Source organism: Rhinatrema bivittatum, chromosome 2 (genome assembly GCF_901001135.1).
Source record: "Rhinatrema bivittatum chromosome 2, aRhiBiv1.1, whole genome shotgun sequence".
Classification (NCBI taxonomy): Eukaryota; Metazoa; Chordata; class Amphibia; order Gymnophiona; family Rhinatrematidae; genus Rhinatrema; species Rhinatrema bivittatum.
In genome coordinates, this window is record NC_042616.1 from 737273239 (window position 1) to 737301207 (window position 27969).

The 27969-nt window shown below is 41.9% G+C and overlaps 1 protein-coding gene across 1 annotated transcript in view; it reads left to right on the forward strand.

The window, feature by feature from the left end:
* The first annotated feature begins 248 nt into the window (after positions 1–248).
* TRHR (thyrotropin releasing hormone receptor) overlaps positions 249–27969 on the forward strand; it is a 62051-nt gene continuing 34330 nt past the window's right edge. The window contains exons 1-2 of the mRNA XM_029592717.1: positions 249–369; positions 2343–3225. Coding sequence (XP_029448577.1) covers positions 2440–3225 — 786 coding nt within the window. The 5' untranslated portion in view covers positions 249–369; positions 2343–2439. The remainder of the gene's footprint in view (positions 370–2342; positions 3226–27969) is intronic.

The window sequence follows — 27969 nt, forward strand, 5'->3', positions numbered from 1 at the left end:
TTTTGCTAAGGTATCTTTTGTGGAGGAGGTGGGGTTTGTTTGTTTTTTTTTTTCAGTCTTTACTAAGACTCCCCCACCTGAGAGCAATCGAACTGAAGAACTGAACTAAGAAAAAGCAAATCAAACCTCTGGCAGTTCTTCTTATCAGGAGCACGTCCCTGACTTGACAGTTGTAATACTGCTGCATGGTTTCTCACGTCCAGAGAGTGCAAAGGTGCTGTGCTGTGCCATCTTGTGGACTGAATTTGTGTGAAGCAACCTGATTTTGGAACAGCAGTCAAAGGCAGGCAAGATTTTTCTGCCAAAATTGGGCTTTTTTTTATTTTCTTCCAGTAACCCTGAAGAAAGAGAGTACGTCCCAGGAACAAGGTAAGAAGAAATCTCTCTCTCTCTCTCTTGTGGGGTGACACAGCATTTCAAACTGGAACAAAGGACAAAGCTGGTTAAAATATAAAAAAAAAAAAAAAAGAGAGAGAGAGAAACATCTTAAAGATTTTTCTCTTTTTTTGGCAGTTCTGATACCTTTTATTGGAGCAACAGGAGAAATATCAACCTGTAAGGAATCCAGCTCCCATTGATACAAATACAATTATACTTATTTAATAAGTGTAACTTCCCTTTCCTTTTAATATGGGTTTATTCAATGCTAAAAGCTTAAGGTACCTTCTTTTTCAGTTTTTATTTTATTTTGCCTGGAATGTCAATGCTAGAACAAAAGAGAAATCAATGGAAAATTATCTTAAACACTGATTTTTCTTCTGTTTGTTATACTAAAGTCATTTTTTTTACAGACTTTGTTCTAACATTGAATTTTCCAGGCAACAGAAAATGAAGGTCTTTATAAATGTTGAACCAACTGACCAGCTTCACTAGCTTCTCAGAAGCAATGGTGTGACAGGACAGCAGCATTTATACAGCCCTGGGTTCATTTTATGCTTATTCTGAATCATTGGAAAAAGATTCTGTCTCCTATGAGAATTTGTTTCTCCAAGAGTGAAGGGTCTAATCTGATAACTACAAAATTATTTTTCAACATTTTATAACCAATTCTTCATCTTCTATGTCACAGAAGAGGGGGTTTGTTACATTTCCAGCCATAACAATTTTTTTTTTCGCAGAATGCAGTATGGTCAAAGGGATTAAAGATTCTTGCCACTTATCCAGTAAGGCAGGCAGAAGTGTAAATTCTGCTGAGATTAAAATGGGCAGCAGTTTCCATAGAAAAACATTTTTCAAAAGGATGAATCTATGAAGTAGCTGAAAGTTGTTGAGTGAGCTCTGAGTTTGTAATGAATTATATATGCATTGGTTTAAAAGGAAAAAAACGACCTCTAGCTGGTAGTGTGGACTGTAAGATCTGAGCTTTAGAAGTGTGCCTTTTATTTATTATTGTTTTAATATCTGTGTGCTATAATGCTATTGAAGAAGGGGCACAGGTGCTTTTAAGACTTTGCAAACTGCCTGGATATAAGGGTATATTTGTTTGCTCAGGATCAATTTTCAGCCCATGTACGTTCCTGAATTTATTATTGAATGGTTCGTTAAGCTATTCTTACCTTGCTATATATTAAATATGTTCATTTTATAGCATTTAAATGCAGTGGGATTCAATTCTAGTTAGTTTGACATTCAGAACATAAAAAGTGTCATGCTGGGTCAGACCAAGGTCCATTGAGCCTAGCATCCTGTCTAAAACTGTGGCCATTCTGGGTCGCAAGTACCCAGCAGATCTCAAAAAGTTGATCTGTTTCTTGGGGTAATTGAGAACATGCAGAAGGTAGTATTTTACTGAACTCGGATAGCAGATTGTTTTATTTTGTTCCTAGATTTTCTGTTGACTTTTAGTAGAGTTTGAGATTCACAAATTGTGCATGTGCATTTGTTATGCTGATCCTAGAAGTTTCTCTAGCACAATTTAGAGTCTGAAGTGCCCTCCTATATAAACGGAAGACAATGCAACATTACAATAGCCAAGCCAGACCAATAGCACAGGTTTAGAAATGGTATGTTATCTAAGTTGGAACAGGTCAGTGCCTTTATTAAAAAGACTTGTTTATAAGAGCACTATTCCCCATAAAATATAGAAAACTAATTATTCCATTTCAGGATTCATTTTGTAGCTATACAGTTAGCTTTCAGTTGATTTACAATGTTCTGTTTACTCATTGCACTCATTATCAGAGATCTAAGAAAAAGATGTACCTCGGGACACAAAGAGGATAACGTTCTGACATAACAGTGATTATTAATAAAGAATCTATAATAGTATCATGCCAATGCTACATTTTGCTAGAGGTTGTACCTTATTCTTGACACTTTCTACTGTATCACTTTTCCCCCAGGAAGAATAATTCTTTTTGCATAAAAGTACAGGACTACACAGAGAAAAATGTCTTACTGATAAAGTCCATTTTCTGAGACAGTTCCAAACCAGTGAAGATGGGCAACGAAACTGCCATGGAATTCAACAACCAGACACTGCTGCAGGACAAAAAAAGTCTGGAGTACCAAGTGGTCTCTATTGTCTTGGTCATCCTGATCTGTGGACTGGGCATTGTGGGCAACATTATGGTAGTTTTGGTTGTTCTCAGGACAAAACATATGAGAACACCAACCAACTGCTACCTGGTGAGCCTTGCCATAGCTGATTTAATGGTTTTGGTGGCTGCAGGTCTACCTAACATCACGGACAGTGTGTATGGCTCATGGGTATATGGTTACATTGGATGCCTCTGCATTACTTATCTTCAGTACTTAGGCATCAATGCTTCTTCTTGCTCAATCACTGCATTCACCATCGAGAGATATTTAGCAATTTGTCATCCAATCAAAGCCCAATTTCTATGTACCATTTCCAGAGCCAAGAAAATCATTATTTTTGTTTGGGCTTTCACATCTATTTACTGTCTGATGTGGTTTTTCTTGCTTGATCTTAATACAAGAATTTACAAAGATGCCATAGTTGTGTACTGTGGCTACAAGGTACCCAGGAGCTACTATTCTCCTATTTATTTGTTAGACTTTGTTGTATTTTATGTTGTACCAATGACATTGGCTACCGTCCTCTATGGGCTCATTGCCAGAATATTATTCTTGAATCCCATCCCTTCAGATCCTAAAGAAAGTTCCAAGACTTGGAAAAATGACTCAGCTCATCAGAGCAAAGCTTACAACTCCAAGATGTCCAGCAGGTGTTCTAACAGTACTGTTTCTTCAAGAAGACAGGTAGGAATGTTAAGTAATTTATGAATCATTTAAATCATGAAATCATATGTGTACAATCTTGTGTTTTTATATAGAAAACTACAAAGTATTCTAAATATCATAAATGTACCATTCTTTTAAAACATTGAGGTCCATATTCAAAAGCCATTTAGACAGCATAACAGTTATCTGACTAAATGGCTTACCTGGCTATATTCGGCCCTTATCCAGTTAAATTCTAGCCGGATAAGGGCTGAATATAGCCGGTTAGAATTTAGCTGGATAAGACGGGGATGTTCCAGGCATGGGCAGGAGGCATGATGGAGAGGAAAGAAGTTAGCCACAAAAGTTAATCTGCTATCTCAGATATTTATCCTTCTAATTTAGATGGATATGTAGCTTTGCCCTGTTACACCCATTCCTCACTCCTGACTTGTCCAGCTAACAACTTAGCTGGGTAAGTGACTTATCTGCCTCAGTGTTGCCCATTGAACATAGCCAGATATTCAGCTGCACGCATGTTATAAAATCCGGGGTCGGCGCGCGCAAGGGGGTGCACACTTGTCCAGCTAACACTTGTCCAGCTAACAACTTAGCTGGGTAAGTGACTTATCTGCCTCAGTGTTGCCCATTGAACATAGCCAGATATTCAGCTGCACGCATGTTATAAAATCCGGGGTCGGCGCGCGCAAGGGGGTGCACACTTGTGCACCTTGCACGCGCTGAGCCCTAGGGGAGCCCCGATGGCTTTTCCCATTCCCTCCGAGGCCGCTTCCACTCCCCCCCACCTTCCCCTCCCTTCCCCTATCTAACCCGCCCCCCAGCCCTACCTAAATCCCCCCCCCCCCACCTTTGTTGTCCTTTTTACGCCTGCCTCGTGCGGGCCAGCTGCCGGCACAAGATCCCCCGGCACGGCTGCCATGCCGGAGGCCTCAGCCCCAGGAGCGTCCTGGACCAGCACCCCACCCACGTCCCCTGCCCCCTTCCCACCCCTTTTTCAAAGCCCCAGGTCATACTCATGTCCCGGGGCTTTTGTGTGTTGCCGAGCCTATGCAAAATAGGCTCGGTGCGCGCAGGGGCACTTTCTCGGGGTTATGCGCGTAGGTTACGCATGTAACCCTTTGAAAATCTGCCCCTTTGTGTCTGAAATTTGGTCACATAGTATAGACAGCAAACATATAGCAAGCAATTCATATTCAGAACACATACACACTGTCAAACTACATAGTGAAAAAAACTAAAATTAAAGGAATGATTTAGAAGAAAGAATATTTTCCATAAACTCAGTAAATTTAAGTATAATCTAAAAATGTGATAAAATAATTTTACCATAACTGTGAAAATAGATATCAAAGGAAAATTATACCAAAGACTTAAAATATACTTAATACTAACAAGAATAGATTATATCTAATAAAACCATTTCAGCCATCATATTTTTAAAAGCGTAACTACTATGCTGGAAATGTATCAAATCTAAAAAGTTATTTTGTCTAGAATAATAAATGTAGTTTAAAATATACCGCAATTTTTGTTTGATAATTTAGACAATGAGCATATATAATAATGGTTATGCACTTTTTGTATGAGTTTATGTTCTAGAAATGACAAGGATGGATGATATCTTTACTGTCTCTCAACAAACAGATGAAGAAATATTACTGAAAGTAGATGACTAATTGCATCTGTAAATGATGCAATTAGTCATCTAATTTCATCCAAGTTTACTCACCCTATGCCATAAAAAGTTAACACTTAGTACACAATGAACCAATAAGATTTTTATATGAGGCAATCATGAATAACAAATATCAGTTCTGCATATTTATCTTAAAGTTACTCTGTATGTAGATACAATAATAACTATGCTAAGGACATGAAAGCTACATTGTATGTGTGTTGGTATATATATACATAGTACAAATTTCATCAATGTGAGACTTTCCTCATTCCAAATTATGTCAAATCTTCACCAAGGTGTACCGTGCTGTTCTTACGTCTCACTCTACATACGAAACTGGCCCCTAAACCCTATACCACTACTAACACCTCACCTCGACCTATCAGGTGGCCCTCCTATAGAGATATAAATAGGTACACAGAGGGAAGCCCTCCCCAGAGGCTTTCTACCTCTCCCCCCCCCCCCCCCCCCCCCCAAGCCCAGAAATGGCCATAATGCAATTCCAAAAATTTATCGCAAATTGCATTCAGCCATTTCAGCACACATTATGCTATCAAGAAATATGGCCCTAATTTAACTAAAACCCACCGAAACGCCTCCCCAATCCCACCCACCTCAAAAATTTGCATTCATACCATGTGTTACTATATTTTTCACATGTGATAACGCATTACCACCATAATGCATTTTGATAAATGATCCTATTAGATGGGATATTTTGCGGCACAGCAATGTCACTAAATATACCCAGATAAGTATTAAAGTTAGTTAGATACATTTATCTGGCTAACTTTAGACCTGCTATGAGGCACATCTAACTTATGTATCTATATTAGATGGATAAGACCAAATATTCACACGTATCCTTCTAATTTAGATGGATATGTAGCTTTGCCCTGTTACACCCATTCCTCACTCCTGACTTGTCCAGCTAACAACTTAGCTGGGTAAGTGACTTATCTGCCTCAGTGTTGCCCATTGAACATAGCCAGATATTCAGCAGCTGCTACTTAACTAGATAACTCTTACTTATCCTGCTAAGTCCCATTTGACTATCAGCCTCCAATTTTATAAGTGAAAGTACACACATACTTTCATTTTGAAAAATTAAATTGGAAAAACTACTCATACACCTTTACACCAGTAAAGATAATTTAAGCACATACAGGAAGATTTTTAAAGCATTGCTTGCGCAAAAACAGCCCTATGCACACAAATGTGGGCTGCACACGAGGAATGCAAATTTTAAGAAGCCAGGAAGTGCACATGTTCATACCTGGGCACACATCAAGAATAAGGAGGGAGAAAAGGGGTAGGGCATGGGCATTCTGGGTGGAGCCAAGACTTATACACATAACCCCTGAATTCTGCAAGGCTGAGAGAGAGAGAAATTCTGTTGGAGAGCCAATCTGGCACTCTATATATCTCCCACTGTAAGAGGGGCACTTTAAATTCAGGGTGGGTTTCAGGGGAGGGGTCTGCCTAGGGCACATGGGTCTGTGCATCCTTTGAACACTGCCCCACCAAAACCCACCCTGAGTTGAAACTGCCCCTCTAACAAAGGCTCTCTTTCTCTCTCTCCCCTCCCCCCGCACTTGTGAGTACACGCATAAAGACTCCACACATACACGCAGTAGGGATATTTTAAATGATATATGTATACTTGCATGCACAATATAAAATTAAGTGTATTTTTGCTCATGTACCCAATACACACATTATTTATGGGTGTATGTGCACACCTTTAAAATTTACCTGATACTTTTTCAAATGAAAAAAATAGGCATGTAACTCCAAACCCCTCCTTAATACCGTTCTCAGAAATAGCTCTCCAGAATACATGCACATAGGCTGTACATGCATATTTTTACACACATACTGGGTGTGTAATTTTATAAAAGTATAATTCCACTTGTAAAGCAGTGTTTTACCAGTAAAAATGATTTTTAAAATTGCCCTTCTTATATGCTCTAGGGATGTGCATTTGTTTCAAATGAATGTAACAAATGTGACAAATAAGGGCAATTTGTTTCATTCAGGGGGGGGTCCCAAAATTAATCAAGGCCCCCGAATGAAACAAACCTTATTCATTGCTTTCATTTGAAATGCATTGGGACCAGGCCTAGGCCTGAGGACGAAGCCTCAACCAGGGCATAGACCTGCAGCCTATGCCAGAGTACGATGCCAATGCCTCAGCCTAGGCCTAGGCCTAAAACCAGGGCCTTGCCTAGGGCACAGGCTGAGACAAATCAGGAGCCATGGCTTAGGCCTGAGAGCAATGTCTGGGTCTCAGACAAGACCCGAGCCCCCACCAGGGAATAATCATTTACCTGATCCACAGAGTATCTGATGGCTAGGCCAGGTCCCAATGCCTGGAACTCATTCTAGACTGGAGCCTGGACCCAGGCCAGAGGACAGGTCCTGAAGCCAGAGCCTCGACCCGGACCCAGGGCCACGACAGGGCTCAGCCCAGGTACAAGGTCCTGGTACCTGGTCCTTGACCTAGACCAGGACCTCAGCCCAGGACCAATACCAGAGCCCGACCCAGAGGCTGGGTCTCAATGCCGAGGCCTTGACCTGGATGCACTCCCAATGAAAGGGCTTGGCCCAGAGGCCAAGTCCCAATGCCTGGGTCTTGACTTAGGCCAGAGCCTGATGCTGTGGCCTGGCCTGGAGGCCAGGTCCTGATGCCTGTGCCTCAGCCTAGGGTCAGGCCCAGGCCTCAGATGTCTTCTTTCTTTGTAAACTAAAATTGTTCTCTAGGGTTGTGCCGGAGTTAATTATTTCCAGTGTATTCCTCCCAGTGGATGGTACCATTTAGATGTATGGCATTCTACAGTATTGCCATACATAAAATATTGCCATTGGCTGGGGTGAATGCGCAGGATTTAATTAACTCCTACGCGACCCCAGGACACAGTATCAGATAATGAAGAAAGTACACAGAAGCAGACCACATTGTTGGAGCTTGAGGCCTGGGCTCCTGGCCTAGTCCTGATGCTAGCTGAGGTCCAAGCATCAGGACATGGCCTCTGGGCCAGGCTCTCGCATCCAGACTGGTTCTGGGCCGAAGCCCCAGTGTCAGGATCCAGTCTCCAAGCCAGGCCGCAGCATCAGTCCTGGGCCCAGGCATCAGGACTCGGCTTCCAGACTGGGCCTCAGCATTGGGCCTGGTTCTGGGCTGAGGTCTGGGCACTGGGACCCAGCCTCCAGGCCAGGCTGCAACATTGGACCTGGGCCCTGGCTCTGGCCTAGTCTGAGGCCCAGGCAATGATATTCTGGCTCTGGTGATGGGCCTGGGTCTGGGTCAAGGCCCTAGCATCAGGACCCAGGCTCCTGGCTGGGCTGCAGCATCAGGCCTGGGCTTGGGCTCCAGCCTAGGGTTATGGCCAGGCCCCAATGTCAGGTCTGAGTCCAGGTCAAGGCCCTGACATTGGGTTTGGGTCCAGGTCAAGGCACCAGCATTGGAATCCGGCCTCCAGAATTAGCCACAACATTGGGCCTGGCTCGGACTCCGGCTGAGGCTGAGGTCACAGGGGCCTGCCATGTCCTTGGCCCACACAAGGCTGAGGCTTCAGCTTGGACCTAGGCCTCACCAGTCACAGATCCCCACCAGATCAGGTAATTAGGGGTTAGGAGGGATCCTGGCCCCAGCATTTTTCCAGGTGGTGGGGATGGAACGGAAGATCTTCAGAGGCCCATTTTTGTTTTTGGGTTCTTTTTTTGGGGGGGAGGGAGTTAAATGTTTGATTTTTTTTTTTTTCATGAATCAAGCATTCCATGAATTGAGATTCGTAGGAAAAACAAAAACAATTTTTTTCCCTGCACACCCCTGTGCTGTCATGTTAATTTGAACTAAAAGAAAAAAAATGCATGATGTTTACTGGGGATGTGCATGTAAACACATTTTAGTTCAATTCATTTGGCTTAGTGGTTCATTTCATTTATTTTAGGGACAAAAATGCATTTCTTTTTCCAAGTTGCTCATTCATTTGTTTCTTATAAAATTCAAATGGGGAAGAAAAGTATAATATTTGTTTTAGAAAACTGAGATTTTATATTCAAGTTTAAGTGAAATTTATGGTAAGCAACAGCCACGGAGGGAAAAGCACTACAAGACACCAAGAGTGGGATCAATAGCCCATGGCACCATGGCAGGTTAAAGGAACCCAAACAGAGGCATCAATAGCCAACTGCTCTATAAGAGGAGTTAAGCACACCAAGACTGGCAATAACATAACAAGGGCCCAAAAGAGGGACAAAGGCACTAACACACTAGCATGAAGATCCCAAGGCACCATAAGGAGAGGCAAAGAGCTCCAACAGCCAGTAGTATAAACACCCCAAAGGTACCATGACAGGGGAAAGCTGCACCAAAAATTACATGAATACCGCAAAGCAATGTGAGAGGGCAAAGCAGTACCAACAGTGACATTAAGACCCCCAAAGCACAAAAACAGGGTTAAAAAGACACCACCAACAGTAGAATGAACAGCTCAAGATACCAAATGAGCAACAAAGCAGCTCCAAAAGTGGCATGTATACCCCAAGGCAATGTGAGAGGCAAAATGGGACTATTTATTTATTTATTTATTGAGTTTTATATACCGTCGTTCGGTTTCGCCATCACAAAGGTTTACAAAGTTTTGATGTTTAACAGAGTTTCCAAAAGGTTCCTGTGATTGTTAACATAGATATTGTAGGTTTTATAAGCGTAGTTCGGATGTCAAACTATACAGTTTTGGTTATGTGTTATATTACGTGCTTGCATTGGCTCCTCGTTTGCATAGGGTCAGTAGGAGGGAAGTGGTGTTTGAGAATCATAGGGTGGGTTGGTAGGCTTTGGTAAACATCCAGGTTTTTAGTTCTTTTTTGAAGGTTTTCATAAGTTTGCTGTGTTCTAAGTACTAGTAGGCACTCTCAAAGGCATCATGAAAGGACCAGAAGCAGGCTGGATAGCAGCAGTAGTAGAAGAACACTGCCTGGAGATAGGCAGATTGGGAGGAGAGAGGGGTTTTTTTTCTTTCTTTCTTTTTTTTGTCATCAAAACACTTCAGTATAACCAAGAGAGAGACAGTGTGGGAGGACAGACTGGGCTGCAAGTGCAACAGAAAAACAAGAACGTGAACCAAGAAAAAGGCAAATCGTGAGATGAAAGGCTGGAAAGTAGTGACAAGCATGGAAAATGGCAACAACACAGGTGCTGAGGGCAAAAACCATGTGCATTGGCTCACTGTATCTGGGCACTCAATCCTCCTGCCATTCACACAGAAATTCAGGGAAACCCAACAGATAAAGGTTTATATTTTAATGTAGACAAACCTTTCCACCAACTCTGGCATCAACTATGAAAAATGTGAACTCACAATGTGCGCTGCCATTGAGAATACCCCATTTACTAAGCATGCTGGTTGATAGGTAGGATAGCCAGACCACAGCCATGTGTGCCCAATATGCCAACATATTTATGGCTATATCCTCAATGGTCTTTACAAGACAACACATGACTAAAATTTCTTCTGGGGTCTCCTTTGCTGGGCAGTATAATCCATACAGCCAACTCCTGCAGTTATGGCCTGCATCAAGAAAGCTTGTTCTGTGATGGCCGTGGGGGGATGGTGAATAAAGGTGGAGGAGGAATTGATAGCTAACACATCTCTCTAACACATTTTTCTGATACAAGATCTTCACTCTTCCTCTGTGGCAGCAACCCAACTCCAGTTGTTTCAGTGGCAGCTACAGAGGCTTTTCAGGCAACGAAAGGATACTTCATTTATGGCGATGGGGACAGAGTAAAGGCACAGATCCTCTCACATTCCTCTCACAGATCCTCTCACATTCCGCTGGTGCTGGAAGACTTGGCTGCTATAGCAAGTGCTTTCTCTATTCTCCTGGAGATTGGCTAGAGATGGCCACATTGTTTTGCAGGCCTATTCAGAATGAAGACACGGAGGTGGGGATGGAGGCAGCCCTGGATGCATGTTTATCTTGGGGGACCACAAGATAATTTTTGCAGGTGGAAAAAAAAGTGTTGGTAATTCATACTGGCATATAGTATCTGAATAAAAGCCCCGGTCCTATTCCATAGAAATTAATAAGGTAGATATTCAAATGCTATTTAGCCAGATAAATCAGACTATTATGATTACAGACTGGGGTGGAGAAATTACATATAGATTAGTAGATAGAAAGTTAGGATAAGCTCTGGAAGAATGTCCTATTTGTCTACTATAAGCCTCTCATATGGATATTTCTATTTTGGCCTACCACATAAGCCTCTCATGGAATTATAGACATTTAAAACACAAAACAGATTAAGTTTCTAGGTCATGGTGGCTTTTCCAGCAATTGGGGGCCTTCCGCTGGAAAATCAGTTTCAGTTGCAATAAATGGACTCTGTTACTGACAAGCTTCTTGGAACTTTACAGGATTAGAACTGAATTGGAAAAGAGCCTGATGAAAGCTGCAGACCTGTGTAGCATCATATATGATTTCTATAGAGGAACATCCAGTCAGGAAAGGTCTCATATCCAGGGCCTTCTATCATCCATCTACCACATGGGAGAAGAAGTCAATAAAGCATGTAATGCTGTAAAAGCCACCATGACCTAGAAACAAACTGGATGCTCTGAAATTTAAGTGGTGTGGATTCATTGTCAGATACAACCAATGAGATTCATTGCTTGAGAAAAACACCATAAAAGAACTAAGGTGGAAACCAAAACTTTAGCATCCAATCAGCCCCAATGCACATAACCAGGGCATCCATCTAGCCAGGCCCTAACGTGAACATGACCAGAAGAAGACAAACCCAACAAAGCTCCACGATAAAGCAAATGTGACCAGAACTTTGGCATATGGGCAACCAATCAACCCAGTACAGATGTGACCAGAAGGAAACAGATCAGACATGAAGAGGCATCATGGACTCCTAGCCATGTTACAAGACACTTTTCAAGAGTGGTAAGAAAAGGGGAGAAACTGATGGGGAATTGAACATATAATAAAATCCATATTTACCTATACAAATCAGCAATAAATTATATTTTATACATTATATCAGAGTCTTTGAATTTGTGCCAGAGAATGTAAAAAGTGCCAGAGTGAATGTTGCTGCCCCGTAGTAGGCAAACATTGCCTACCATCCTATTTTCCACTTAGGATTTTACCACAAGGGCACATTGATCATATAATGGAATAAGTGCCCGACCTTTCTGTCATAAACGTCCTGTAACAAGACGTACTAAGTAGCTGCCATTGAATATCTGGCTGTGTTTGGAGGCCACCACTTTGCCAGATAAGTATTTATCCAGCTAGATATTCTGGGAGTGGGCAATGGGCAAATTGAGACAGGACAACTTATCCGGTTATCTTAACTGGATACGTGCCTATATTCAGCCTTATTCAATTAATTTATCTGTCAAAATTCAAATGAACTTTGAAGTTCATTACATCTGTCTGTGGCAGAAAAAGGAACCTAAGAGATATATTCAATTCCTATGCCATATGACATTTAAACTAGACAATGGGAGTGGCAGAATGAAATTGGAAATTAACCCCCCGAAAAGTAAAGCAAATGGGTGAAGGGGATAACAAACGTTAGCTGCATAAGCCACAAAAGTCCAAGAAGAGCAGTAATCTGAAGGAAAGAAGCTGGAAATCTATGAGCACTAATGCTTTTATTCTGGCCAATAAAATCCCAGACCTGCAAGCCCTAATGGTGGAGGCGGACTTGGACATTGTTGCTGTTATGGAGACATGGTTCACGGATTCTAATGACTGGGATACAGCCATACTGGGCTATAACTTGTTAAGGAAAGACAGAGAGGACAGAAAAGGGGAAGTAGTAGCTCTTTATGTCAAAAACAATATCCAAGCAACTGAACTGCAAGGAAGATGGGGTATAGAAGAAGCATTATGAGCCATCCTAATTCAAGATGATAGTGCATCCATTTTTACTGGAGTGGTTTACAGACCTCCAACTCAAATGGAAGAACTAGACAGATCAGGTTGAAGACATTCAAAAGGTGAGAAAGAAGGGAGAAATGTTGATTGTTGGATATTTTAATCTGCTGGACATAGACTGGAGAATCTCTTCTGTGGAATCTAACAGAAGAAGAGAGAGATAGTAGATGACCTGCAAGGAGCTCTGTTCAAACCAGGTGGGTGTCCACCTCAACACCAGTGACCATCAAACTATATGGTTTGATATCGCAAATAGCATACGGAGAAGTCACACAAAGACCTGAGGTTTGAATTTCAAAAATATGGACTTTGTTGAAATGGGGAAGTACCTAGAGGGAGAATTAGAAGACTGGGAGAAAACAACAGAGGTGAAATATCAGTGGGCCAAACTAATAAGTGCAATTAAAAAGGCAACTAATCTATATGTTAGTAAAGTAAAGGAAAGGTTCTTAAAGGAGATGGCTGATAAAATAAAAGCAAAAATAACAGCATTCAAGAAATATAAAGAATCCCAAAAAGAGGAACACAAGGAAGAATATCTGGTGAAACTGAGGGAGAAGAAGAAAGCAATCAAGAAAGCAAAATGTCAGGTGGAGGAAAGAATTGCCAAAGAGGTAAAACAAAGTGACAAAACATTTTTCAGATACATCAGAGAAAGGAGAAAGGTCCGAAGTGGTATAGTGAAATTGAAAGGTGAAAAGGTGTTCACTAAAGAAGATCCTGGACCAGGACTGTCACTAGTTAACAAGACATTGGAAGGGGGTGGAGTAGACAAAACACTGTTTACAGAAGAGAATGTATGGGAGGAGCTAGGAAAACTGAAAGTGTACAAAGCCATGGGGCCTGACAAGGTTCATCCCAGGATACTGAGGAAGCTCAGAGATGTGCTGGCGGGTCTGCTGCATGACCTGTTCAATAGATCCCTGGAAATGGGAGTGGTGCCGAGTGATTGGAGAAGAACGATGGTGGTCCCGCTTCACAAGAATGGGAGCAGAGAGGAGACTGGAAACTACAGGCTGGTTAACCTCACATCGGTGGTGGAAAAAGTAATGAAGACTCTGCTGAAGGCATGGATAGTGAACTATCTACACTCAGAAGGATTGTTGGACCCAAGGCAGAATGGACTCACCAGGGGAAGGTCCTGTCAGACAAATCTGATTGATTTTTTTGATTGGGTGACTAAAGAATTGGATTGAGGAAGAGCGCTCAATGTGATCTACTTGGATTTCAGCATAGCTTTTGATACAATCCCATATGGAAAGCTTGTGAATAAAATGAGAAGCTTGGGAGTGAGCATCAAGGTGGTTGCGTGGATTACAAATTGGTTAATGGATAAAAGACAGCATGTGATGGTAAATGAAACCTACTCTGAAAAGAGAGCGGTGTTAAGTGAAGTGCCACAGGGATCGGTGTTGGAACCAGTCCTGTTCAACATCTTTGTGATTGACATCGCAGAAGGGCTAGAAGGTAAAGTTTGTCTATTTGCAGTTATACTGTATAGAGAAAGGTATGTCTTGTAACACCCGGCTATATTTATATGAGTTTAAATATTTAAATCTTCATTATTTTGATATATCTTGTATTTTAGTTTCAACTGTATCCCTTATTTTGTTGGTGTGGTCCTCCTGAATCATGATAATTTACAATTGTTTTTACAGAATATTTTCCTAACTGTGCTGTCCCTCCCGACGCAGCCAGCTTGGCGAAACACGGGGTCCGTGTCAAGGGACCCGTGGAATTGTATTGAAATATTTTGTGTCTAAACAGTGGAGTTGCCATATTAAAAAATTATTAATGCAAAGAACTTTGGACCAACAAGAGAATTTGTCTGCGCTTGTCGTGTATTAACTGAAAGATTTCAAAGAAACATGGGATAAACACTATGAATCCCTAAAGGCTAGAGGATGGAAATAAGGAAAAGTGTGCATGGGGGTAACTTGCTGGTGTGACGGTTAACCAAAAAGCCTTCATTCTGTTGATGCAACTCATTATTGCTCTCTGCTTTAATAGCAGGGGGAAAAAAGGAAAATGGGAATTAGTTTTAGACAGCAACCAACAAGGACAATGAATTTTATGGACTGGGAAAACAAATAAGCATGGGGGTAACTTGCTTATTCGACTGTTACTACACTTAACCAATAATCCTTAAACTTGTGATGTAACTCCAACATTGCTCTCTGCTTCAACATTGCTCTCTGTTTCAACAGCAATAAATAAGAGATAACAGGGAATTGGACTCAGACAGTAACCAACAAGGGCCCTGACTTTAATGGTTTGGGAAACTAAGTATGGGGGTAACTTGTATGGCACGGCAAATGCCACCCTCTGATGCTACCATTATAGTGGGGACCGAATGTCACAGCTAATGCTACCATGGGCTTGCTGGGCAGACTGGCTGGACCGTTTGAACCTTTTCTGCTGTCATTTCTATGTTTACCTTGTATGATAGACAATTGATAATATCAGTAGTCAGTGTTAGTGATTCATACTTGCTAATGTAACATTGCTATATGTGAATAGTGTCCATGTCTTTGGATCACCCCATAGCAGTGGGACCCACTTTACCAAGGATGTGTCCTGTGTGATAGAGAAGATGAAATATTAATTGGTGAAATGTTTATTGCATGCATGTAGAAAGTATGGGTCATGAGATAAAGACGTAAAAGACGGAGGGTATAAAGTTATGAACAAATGGAAAAAGATGAAGACTAGGGTAAGAAATGATGTTCTGAATGCTGTATGGATTTATGTAGGTATAAATGGTAAGCTCAAGTAGTTTTGAAAAGTGAGTACTGCCATCCCCAGCAGGAAAAATGACACTGGCCCTTTAAAAGTTATTTTTGTATGTTAAGCTTTAGATAACGTTTCAAAATAGGAGAAGTCTGTTATCTGAGAGTAAAGAAATGGATATTTTCCACTATATTTCCAACTCAAAAAAAAAAAAGTTTTAAACATGTCAAAATTAACCCCATAGGAAATATAGAGAGAAGTAGCTGTCAATGTAGCAGCACCAGGGCCAGGAATTACTTTTGGTTTTAAACAGGAGTAAATAGATTTGGATCTAAGGGCTCTTGAAGGCAAATAAAAGATGCATTTATGTTTCAGTGAAAATTATTTTAGACATGCCTGTGGGCAGAGTAGGGAATGTTAAAGGAATAAGAACATAAGAATGTCTGTGATGGTTCCTCTCCTTGTGCACATCAAATATCTTGGGTCAGGCTGAGATTAATATATTCTGGTTTCAGCCAACTGTTTTGCAGGTACAGTATCTAGTATCTACATCAGTTAATATTTGATATATCCTGTGAGGGCAAAACTGCTCTGGCTGGCCTTAGACCAACATTTTGCTGGAAGAGAAGGTTGGAGCTCTGCCCTTGAACAACTGGGAGGCTCTGCTAAATTCAAGCTGAGCCAATTAGAAGGGGTTTGCATTGTTCTTAGGTAAGATCTGCAACTGTACCCCTTAGGGAACCAAATTGTTCCTCAGGCTCACTGGAAATAATGCTTTGTTCCCAGCAATTTAATGGCTAATGAGCTATATGGAGGAGAATTCGGAGGGAGATCCATTATTGCTTGATAGTTAAATAGTTTATCTATGTGTTTGGATTAATTATCTAAAGATTTGACCCTGGACTGAACCCGATATGACTTCCACAAATTATACTTTTAAATATTGCTACTTGGAATTGAAACACTTGTGGTGCAAATGTCCTTAGGCGTATTAAGGTGAATTTTTACATGTTGCATGCATACAAATTAGCATATGTATGCATAAGTAGCTTCTACTCACATACTCCGTATTGTGTTGAAGTTGAAAATATGCACGTAAATTCACTTTCGCACACACACATACACATGTATAAAAGGGGCGGTCTAAGGGCGTTCCAGGGTAAGGCCAACACGCATGTAAGATGCTATTTTAAAAGACACATGCATACATTTTCCACACTACTTGCATATTTTTACACCTGCTAATTATGTGATATATGTGATACTAAAACTGTTTATTGTGTAGTGCAGACTGGATAGGAGGCCTGGGTAAACTGGGGAGAGTTCAGGCTGAAGAACCAGGAAGTACTCAATGACCTGGAGAAGGACTGGGCGAACTGGTGGACTATTCAGTAAAACTAGAAATTTCCTTGGCACGCGCATGTTTTAAAACTGGCTAACTTATGTACATAAATCAGAACTTACACCAGTAAATTCTACTTTACTTTCACACATAAGATATACTCGTCTATATTTTTAAAATAGGTATGGAAAATACGCACTTTCAGTGCATTGATATACATGTTTCAGTGCATTGCATGTATATGTTTCAGTGCATTGCATGTATATGCGTATAAGCCTACATAAATGCATTTTTTAAACACATAGATCATATACACAGCTATAAAATACTATAGTAAAACTTAAAACTACATGAGTCTATATACATGTTCTGATCCTGCTTCCTTGGCTGGCCCAGCCCACAACGTCATCACCGGGGTTCCTTGTAGTAGCTGGAGGCTGTCATCGTACCGGCGAGGCAGGAGCCACGCCAGGGCTCTCCCTCGTGGCAGGAGCCGCAGACGCCGCTGCCAGGGTCTTTGGATGGCAGGGAGGCTGTCCCTGCCGATGCCTGAGTTCTTTGTGGCATGGAGCCGCCCCCGGTGTTCACCGTGGCTGGGAGCCATGGACTTCAGTCACTTCTTCATGGTATGGAGGCCGCTGCCACCGCCAGCCATCCTGCGGCCTGGAGGCCGCAGTCCCAGGATCTTCCTGTGGTATGGAGCCACCATCAGCCTCATATTCAGTGGCAGGGAGTCGCCTTCCACGTCGGGGCCTGCGCTGAGGCCCAGCTCCTATTCCTGCACTCACAGCAGCAGGACACCGCTGTCCAGGGTCCTGTTTCCTCTTCCTGCCTTCTAGAGGCGGGCCCGCATCTTCCAACCTGAATTAAAGGCCCAGGAGGGAATGGTCCCTCTGGCCCCACCTTCAAGCTCCTCCCTGGGTGTTTCCAGCTTCATCTACAAAAGGCTCTTCAGGTCATTCCTTCATCGCCTTTGCAAGGAGCAAGTCTTCCTTAGGACTCTACATCTTCCAGCTTCTCCAAGGCACCTTGTTCCATGAGGGATCCCTTGTCATCTAAATGTTCATTGTTCCTGGTCTCTCATCTCGTCTTGTTCTCCAATCCATGCTCCAGATGTCTTCGCCCTGATGTCTTCATGTTCCAATGCCTCCACGTTCTGATGTTGTCTTGCCCTCATGTTTCATCTTGAAGTTCTGCCTCCAGAGGTTCCTGAGGTTCTGTCATCCCATCCCTCGTGGTCTGCGACCAGCTCGGCTGGGCTGGTAGGGTGCGTAGTGGCCCAGTAGTATGCGATCACCCCTGCTGGGGTGTGTAGGGCACTGGTGGGATTCCTCCATCTCACGGACCGAAGATCCTCATCGTCCATCTGCCTGATCTCCTTCTCCTCGGCAGTTCAAGTTCCTGAGAACCCCGATTCCTATTGTCCCTGCACTGGGTTTCACCTCAGTGTTCCTACACTGGGTTTCATCTTGGTGTCCCTGGCTCCGAGTTTCGTCTCCGAGCTTCATCCTTCTTCTCTTATCCTGCCCTGGTCTTCAGAGTAATTTGCCTGCTTCTACCTTCATCCGTCTGTCCTGACATCCTTCATCTTGGATTTCAGAACTCTTTGCCATCTTGAACTCTAATGTATTTGAGTCGATGTTAGCTTGCTGCTTCACCTCCAATGTGGTCCACGACCATCCCGGCTGGGGTGTGTAGGGTGCATGGCATGGCAGCACTCCTTCCAAGTTCTATCTCATCACCTGAGTCTTCGTCTTCCTACGTCTGAGTCTTGTCCTGTGCCAGATGTCTCCATCCACCCTTGACCTCTGTCCAGCCTGCCGCCCTTGCCATTACCAGCGGCAGTCCAAAAGGGCTTGGAATGGTCGGAGGACTGTTCAGAGACCATCATTGTGTTGATGGTCTCACCTGGGCGTACAGGTTCGGTAAGAGGCCCTGGTTCTCCAGTTCCCAGACTTGGACCATCTCGTCTTAGGGGCACACATCTTGTCCCATGCTGGGGAGTGCCCCCTAGCACTCCCTTCCATCCTCAGCGCAACAATAAGTGCATATATGCTGCCACACAGTTGTTTGAAAGTTATCCTTCCTATGTTTATGTTGAAACCTGCTATCTGTAAACCAAGATATTCTTGTTATGTTACCATTCTAAATGAAGCCAAGCTTAAGCTGTACATACCATCAAAATTTAAAAACATTTCCAGTTGAAAACTTAGGTAACTCCTTTTGGCTAAAATTTCCCTAAGTTTAAGTAGCAAAATGTAACCACCTAAGTGAAGCACTAAGTCTTTTAAAAAGAAAGCACATGCACCCATAAACACGCGTATTGCAGTGCGAGCAAAAATATGCCTCATTTTATAAAGTACGTTGCTGTGTGTACTTCTACAGAATTTGCACATGTAAGAGAGAGAGAGAGAAAGAGAGCAAGACTGACTCTGGATGGGGGACAGTCTGATACTCTATATCTAGGTACCACTCTAGAGGGGCACTTTGAATCAGGGTGGGTTTTCAGGAGGTGGGTTGGGGTTAGGGGAGATGTTGTTACAGACACATTCAGAGGTATTCATAATAAAATTGTCATTAGTAAAGAATTAAAGCCCTTATAAGTGATGAAAAGGAATAGATTTGTACACTGCAGCTATCTCTGCAGTTTACAAATCAATTCCTCCTGTTAGACTTTTCATCACTTATAAGGACTATAAGGGGGTTGGCTGCCATGAACTGGTGGCTGTGGGGGGCTTTGGATCAGGTAGCTATTGGATCAAAGGATTTGACTTTTGAAAAGAGAAGAGTTTGGGTAGAGAGCAGGAGATTACCATACAACTTGAAAATTTCTATTTTTTAATTTTGTACTAGCTGGGCCACCTCTAGAGGTGGCAGGGGTGTAGAGGGGCTTTGATATAGTGGGAGGGGAGGGCATCAGGGCCGATGCTGGCTTTTTAAGAAGCATCCCGAAGACTATTGGAATGCATGTTAGCATCCCAATGTCTCCAGTAAAAGTTACATAAGAACATAAGAAAATGCCATACTGGGTCAGACCAAGGGTCCATCAAGCCCAGCATCCTGCCTCCAACAGTGGCCAATCCAGGCCACAAGAACCTGGCAAGTACCCAAAAACTAAGTCTATTCCATGTAACCATTGCTAATGGCAGTGGCTATTCTCTAAGTGAACTTAATAGCAGGTAATGGACTTCTCCTCCAAGAACTTATCCAATCCTTTTTTAAACACAGCTATACTAACTGCACGAACCACATTCTCTGGCAACAAATTCCAGAGTTTAATTGTGCGTTGAGTAAAAAAGAACTTTCTCTGATTAGTTTTAAATGTGCCCCATGCTAACTTCATGGAGTGCCCCCTAGTCTTTCTACTATCCGAAAGAGTAAATAACCGATTCACATCTACCCATTCTAGACCTCTCATGATTTTAAACACCTCTATCATATCCCCCCTCAGTCGTCTCTTCTCCAAGCTGAAAAGTCCTAACCTCTTTAGTCTTTCCTCATAGGGGAGTTGTTCCATTCCCCTTATCATTTTGGTAGCCCTTCTCTGTACCTTCTCCATCACAATTATATCTTTTTTGAGATGCGGCGACCAGAATTGTACACAGTATTCAAGGTGCGGTCTCACCATGGAGCGATACAGAGGCATTATGACATTTTCCGTTTTATTCATCATTCCTTTTCTAATAATTCCCAACATTCTGTTTGCTTTTTTGACTGGCCGCAGCACACTGAACCGACGATTTCAATGTGTTATCCACTATGACACCTAGATCTCTTTCTTGGGTTGTAGCACCTAATATGGAACCCAACATTGTGTAATTATAGCATGGGTTATTTTTTCCTTTATGCATCACCTTGCACTTATCCACATTAAATTTCATCTGCCATTTGGATGCCCAATTTTCCAGTCTCACAAGGTCTTCCTGCAATTTATCACAATCTGCTTGTGATTTAACTACTCTGAACAATTTTGTGTCATCTGCAAATTTGATTATCTCACTCGTCGTATTTCTTTCCAGATCATTTATAAATATATTGAACAGTAAGGGTTTCAATACAGATCCCTGAGGCACTCCACTGTCCACTCCCTTCCACTGAGAAAATTGCCCATTTAATCCTACTCTCTGTTTCCTGGAAATAAGCTTTTAGAAAATTGCCCGCCTGAGCAGGGTGTGCTTGTGATCTCTTGAAAGATGGCCAACATAAACAATGTTCTCTGATTAAGAAAAGGGACCCACCAATAACTAAAGACTGAGTTTACTGGCAGATTATACCATTCCCACAAAATGGGTAAACCTGGGGAATATTAAAAGCCATGACTGTGGGCGTAAACATACTAAACAGGATCCACCGTCTCCAGTTTAGATGGCCTCTGGCAGGAGCAAGCAAATTACTCCTGACCCATTATTGCAGGAGTTACAAGGACTGAAGGAACCTCTGCAACTACGTATCAATACTACTAAGGAAATACAGATGGAAATAATTTCAATCCCGACACAGCTGACCACATTCTAGGCAAGGAGGGAGAACGGGAAGGGAAGAGTAGCAGCACTGGAGGAAGTCATGATGCAGGTAAAAAAAAAATGCCAAAATGATTGCTGATTGACAGATAAAACATGAATATGTCAATAATCATAGCAGATGGAATAGTATTTGGTTGTCGGGTGTTCCAGAAGGAATGGAAGGTTCTGATCCAGTCAACTTAATGGAAAATTTTGTGCTAAAGATATTGGGAATGACTTTTGTTAAACCTTTTGAAATCAAAAGGGCGCATAGGATTCCAACCAGGCACTACAAGGACAAAACTTTCCTAGACCCTTTGTGGTTAAGACTTTATATTATCAGTACATCCTGGAAATACTGACCAAAGCCAAGGCTCCAAACACTGGCAGGGTAACAAGATCCTGTTCATGACAGATCTGGCCAAGACTATAGCCCAGAAAACAAAATGATTCCTTGCCATGAGACACCAGCTTAAGGAATTGGAGGCTTGATTCTGTTGGTTTTATTTGGCTAGAATTCATGTGACGCTTAATATTACAACTAAAAATTTTACTACACCATAGGACCTGCAGGAGTTTCTGGACTTTTTGATCCTACAAAATTGTCAAACAATGAAAAGATTTTACATCTGTGGTATATTTCTGTAGGACTCTATTTTTTCAACTACGGAACAATAGCAACCCGACACGATTAAAAAGATCTTCTTTGTTCCATATAAAGTTCAGATTCAGATTTTATTTTCTGTCTTCCCCCCCCTCCCCCCATTAATATATAGAAGGAAGAAGATCCTGCAGGAGTTTCTGTATTGTTTCAGATCCAACAAAATGTTAATGCTATCAAAAGCCTTTACAATAGAAATTGATCACAGTAGGATTAAATTCTACAAACTCTGGAACAGCGATAGCCAGATATGATTGTCTGCATATTTTGGCTAAAATTCAGATTCAAACTTGATTTTTCATTTGTGTCCCATTAGTTTTGGAGAATAAATGCAAAATGGTATTTTTAGGGCACAGAGCCACTAAATTAATTATAACTATTACAGTATATTGCCGTCATGAGAAACTCTTGTCTGTTTTGTTTTCTTGCCCAGAAGGGAATGAAGGTATATGGTCTGACATTCATATTACAAATAGGATAGTGGGGAGCTAAAGATGGGAGAGAATATCTAATTGAAATCCTTGTGGCTCTTGTAGATTGATAGTGAATCCTAGCTATTTCTTCTAGTTAACTGGCCATTGGTTGGCCTTTGTTTTATTTTGTTGGCACTTTTGGAAATAGGAGTTTTGAAGTGTGTGGAGTCTGTAGTTTTCAGGGGTTTGCAGATTTAGGTATGTATCAGATGTCTCACTGAGTATTATTTATAGTAGAGATGTCTCAGTATAAGTTTAAGGTATTTTTCCCATAATGTCAAAGGTCTTAGCCATCCTATTAAAAAAAAAGAGAGAGATTACTCTAAATAGGTAAATACTGAAGTGATGATGTTTCAAGAGACTCAACTTTCCTTTAAGGAAAGTATGAGGTTCAAGATAAATGAATTCAGGAAAGAATGTTTTCTCCTGCCAACAGTAAGTACATTAGGGTGGCAAGTTTGGTCAGAAAGACAGCACACATTAAATTGATATCTCAAATGTATGATTCTAAAGAAAAAGGGATAAAAGTTATATTGGAAATTGGAATGATACCTATGTTGATACCTATGCTTCCACTATAGACTCACCAGAGTTTTCACAAACTATTTTTCAAAATATTTTGGCTGAGGGTGATACCAGTGGTGAATGGGGGGGAGGCTTTATATGGTCTTACATAATCTCAATAAATTTAGATTCACTAAAATTAATGAATAAAGCAATGATAAAGGAAGTAAGGTTGGTTAACCTATCCACCAAACTTACTCTAAGATATAATGGTAATGGACCCTTGTGCTGTGGCATGGTTGACACAGTCTAGAAGGCGAATCTCCTAGGCCCATGCCAACAGCTGATGAACATGCCTTAGGCTGGAAGAAGGCTGGACCTTTACCTATACCAGTCCTGTTCACCGCAGTTTGAGCCCTTGGGTTCCAGGGCCTGGCAGGAGAGAATCCGTAGCAGGGCCAAGGTCAAGGAAGACAGCAGTGAGGCAGATACCAATCAGGTCAAAGGTCAGGGCTGGCAGTGAGCAAGGCATAGTCAAGGTCTGAAGCTGGGTTCAGTGGCAAGCAGCAGATGAAAGGGTAGACCGGGTCCAAGGAAGACAGACAAGAGACCAGGATGATGAAAGACTGGACAAGGCAATGCAGGCTGGCTGAGGCAAGGCATTCTAGGCAAAGCAAGGCAGGCTGGAAAAGGCAAGGCTGACTTGACAAGGCAAGATAGGCTAGACAAAGAAAAGCTGGCTTGATGAGGCAAGGCAGGCTGGACACTGGAACAAGACAGGAACAGGAATGCTGGAGCAACACCTACTGCAATAAGCAGAGGGACCTGTTCCTAAGGCAATGTGCTACTGCAGAGGCTCTGCTTAAATAGCCCAGCAGGATTGACATCCTCAGGAGGCACAAAGAGTTCCAGCTACAGGGCCTAGAAAATGTGTAGTATGTGTGCATCTAAGAGGCTTGGCAGTGATAGCTAGGAGATTGCGATGTGTGCCACGAAAAACTTGGATAGTGTGCTGGGGCCATTCGGCTGCTTCATGGTGAGCGCTCTCAGTCACAGGACAGCCCCGCAACTGGCAAACATCACAGAAAGTAGATTTTTTTTTTTATCTTTAACTCACTAACGACATCTTTCATGCAGAAATAAGTAATACAGAAATGTCCGATCACTCTGGAATTTCCTTTTCTATAGAGATTACAGAGGATGTGAGGGGCTCTTCAAGATGGCATTTTAATGGTTGTCTCTGTTGAAAGATCAGTAATTTAGAAAATAATTTACTCAAGTTAATGAGGAAATCTTTTTTATTTAATGATTCCTGTGATATACCAATTGTTCTGAAATGAGATGCATTTAAAGTCATCATGCAAGGGATTTACAATTAGTTATACAGTATGGAAGAACAGAGAAAGAAATCAGGACTTACTATAATTAGAAAAAGAGAAATGACACATGGAACAATTTCAATTTTCATCTTTAAATAATTTATTACTAATATAACTTCAAAAAATTGAAGTTGCAATTCCGTGCAAATTCAGGAAAGATGAATATAAAAGTGTATCAAAACAAATCAACCCCTCAAAAAAGTGCTGACATTTTTTTGCTACTAATCAAAATGGAATAATTATAAAAGGACCTTCATTTTGGGCACACTAGATCATATGTTTCAAAATTGTACAGTTAAGCCCTATATATAATCATAGGTGCAAAATATACAGTCCAAATCAAATAGCCGGATAAGTTGTGACTTATCTGACTATGTTCAGCAGTCGTCACTTAGCCAAAAAGTAGTTAGCTGGGTATTTTGTGGGTGGACAATGGGAAGACCAGGAAGAGACTACTTATCTGGTTAACTTAGCCAGATAAGTGCCAATATTTGGACTTACCTAGTTAAGTTAAATGGATATGTTAGACCTGCTCAAAAGCCAGATATCACTCATCCAGCTAAATGGCAATTTCTATAGGGTTATTCAGCACCATAGCTGTGCTACTAAATATCCCATGTAAATTAGCCGGATTAAGTCTTATCCAGCAATTTAGATGTTCAGTTTTCAATATCTACCTCATAATGTCTGTTTTTGTTATATATGTTTATCTTGCAAATAAAATAATTTAAACAATACTTACCGCTTCATTATCCCTTCCATTCCAATGTTTTGAATATAAATTCTGCTTTGGGAGAATATTGAAAAAAATGCAGTATCAGTCTATATCATCCATTCATCATTTATGGTAATTCTGAAAAAGACCACACAAAAAAATCCTTGATTAATATCTTCACAATATTCAGGTATATAATATAGCCATACTTCTGTCAAAGCTATTTCTTGCATGGTGGGTAAGATTAAAATATATCAAGAATTTTGTGTATGTTGGGAATGTTGCCAATCAGATTTCCAATTTCAGCTTTTAAAACCATGGATAGATTATTGGGTCAGTTTTTATAGAAAGGAAAATCTCCTCATGCACAGTATCTCCTAAAAAGCTGAAATTCTCTAAAAAAAAAATGTAAGGAGTCAATTTTCTGGATTTTAAGATATATTTATTTTATTTAATTTAGTAAATTTTACTTATATTCCACTTTTTAATATTTCAGAGCAGATTATATGCAGGTACTGCAGGTATAATAGTGCTTTCTTGTTGGAGAAGGAAATGGTTTAACCATAGTTGATGCAATACATTCAGGGGATGGTGTTAGTAAAAAAAAAAAAAAATTAGGACAAATCAAATTCTGTCTGGCAGTTGTTGGACCTTTCATAGTTTAGATGATGCTGTGGAAGAAACATTGAAATTCTTGCTTCAAATGTTTCTGTTGGAGACGTGGACCCTTGAACTGGCTCAAGAGTTGGAGGATTCACTGAAGGGAGACCTTCAGTGGCACTTGTAGCCGGTAGGTGAAACAGGACCAGGAGACCTGACAGGAACTTCACCTATCCCAGCCCTCATTCCCTGCAGGTTGAGCCCTTGGGTGCCAGGGCCAGCAGGACTTAGGCGGAGATCTCCTGGCGGAGGAAGTCCAGTGGGCAATCCGAGTTGAGGGGGGCAGAAGTCCGGAGAGACGGTGACGATCCAGGAGTCATGGTGGGCAGCAGAGGTGCAGCACAATGAACCAGGCCAGAGGTCGGGGCAAGCAGAAGACAAGCGGAAGCCGAAGAACACGCCAAAGGTCAGGACGGGCAGAAGACAGGAGAATCCAGATACCAGGCTGAAGTCAGATCCGAAGAGACAACTGAAGGCAGGAGCAGGAGCAGGTATGGAACCACAGGAGCCAGAATAGAGCTGGAACAGGCAGGAACATAGGAATGGAGACTGGAACAAGCAGGAACACCAGGAACTATCAAATTCTCAGAAGAGCTGACCTGTTGCCAAGGCGAAGAAGAGAAGTCCAAAATGGCCTTAAATAGGCCTCTGCTGTTGACGTCAGGTTTGGGGCCGGGCTGAGGTTTCCCGCCGCGGCCCCTTTAAATCCCGGGCTTGGGCGCGCGCCTAAGCAACAGAGCCCCTGAAGATGTCAGTGGCGTCTCTCTCATGGGGAGGACACCACGGCAAGGCCCCGGAACAGCCTGCCCTGGAGCGAGGGGCGGATCCAAGATGGCCACCGGATGAGTAGCTGTGCTTAGAGCGTCCTCGAGTAATTCTCAAAAAAAAAAACTGTTTCTTGCAAAAATTTTGCCTGGTATGGGAAGGAAGCACAAACCAAGGACTCCTTACCCCGCTGAATCCTCAGTGAGTGTTCCATTCGGCCCGATGGATGCCCATGTCACACGCAGCGCTAGAGTGGCGGGAGACCTGCCGCTACAGAGTGGGGGAGGGGAATTGGAGCTCCCCTCTCTGCCTGGCTCCATGTCGCCTTTGAGTCCCGCCGTGAGGACTCCACCACTCGATCCAGCCGCCGGGAGAGAGGCACCATTACCTGGGGAGGACACCCTGAACCGAAGTGGTCAAGATATCCTCCTGACGGGGGCAGAAGTGTTGCCGATGGCGGCTTCTAGCCCTATAGAAGACCTGCGGCAGGGCGGTGAAGGAGGAGGAACCTTACCTGGGGAAAGTTCTATAGCTGCTATCTCTTTCTCCATGAGGGAAATACCACTTATGGTAAGGCCTTTGGTTTTTTTCCTTTGAGACTTTGTGGGACGCCATAAATTAAATGAGGACTAATATTTTACAACAACTAACTCCAGCAATGGAACAATTGAGAAGATATGAAAAGAAGTTAGAGGTGTTTGAAAAGTCAAATATGGAATTAGAGCAACAGTCTGCAGCTACTCGGACTGAGATAAAAATGATTCAGCAAACGCAAGCAATGCTTATAAAAGATAATAAAACTATGGTGCAAAAGATTGAAAGTTTAGAGAACTGTGCAAAGAACCGGAATGTAAGATATATAAACTTTCCACAATTACCATTGAGATCTTCAAGGGAAGTTTTTAATAAATATATGTCTGAAATATTGAAAATTCCTGCTGATCAATGTCCAATGACTTTGAAATCATTTTATTTATTGAAGCCCAGAGTAGAGGCAGAAAATCAAGGAGCAGGATCAGAGATGGAGGTACCAGTGATTGACCAACCTCTCAATATAACAGCATTGCTGGAAACATCGGATACTGAAATGGCCACCCCGGCAACAATGATTGTGACTTTTGCCTCAGAGGCAGACAGGGATAGACTTTTAAGATTGAGTATAAAACATAGAACTGAGAGATTTCTTGCTTTATTGGTTAGAGCCTTCCCTGATCTGTCTCGTGAGACACAGAGGAGAAGGAAGGCTTTTTTGCTTTTGAGACATCAGGTCTTATTAATTGGGGCAAGATATTTCCTTAAATTTCCATGCAAGTATGTGGTAAAATATATGTAAAATACCTATGTTTAATTTGATCCACCCCAGTTAACACAATTCTTGGTGGGTAAGA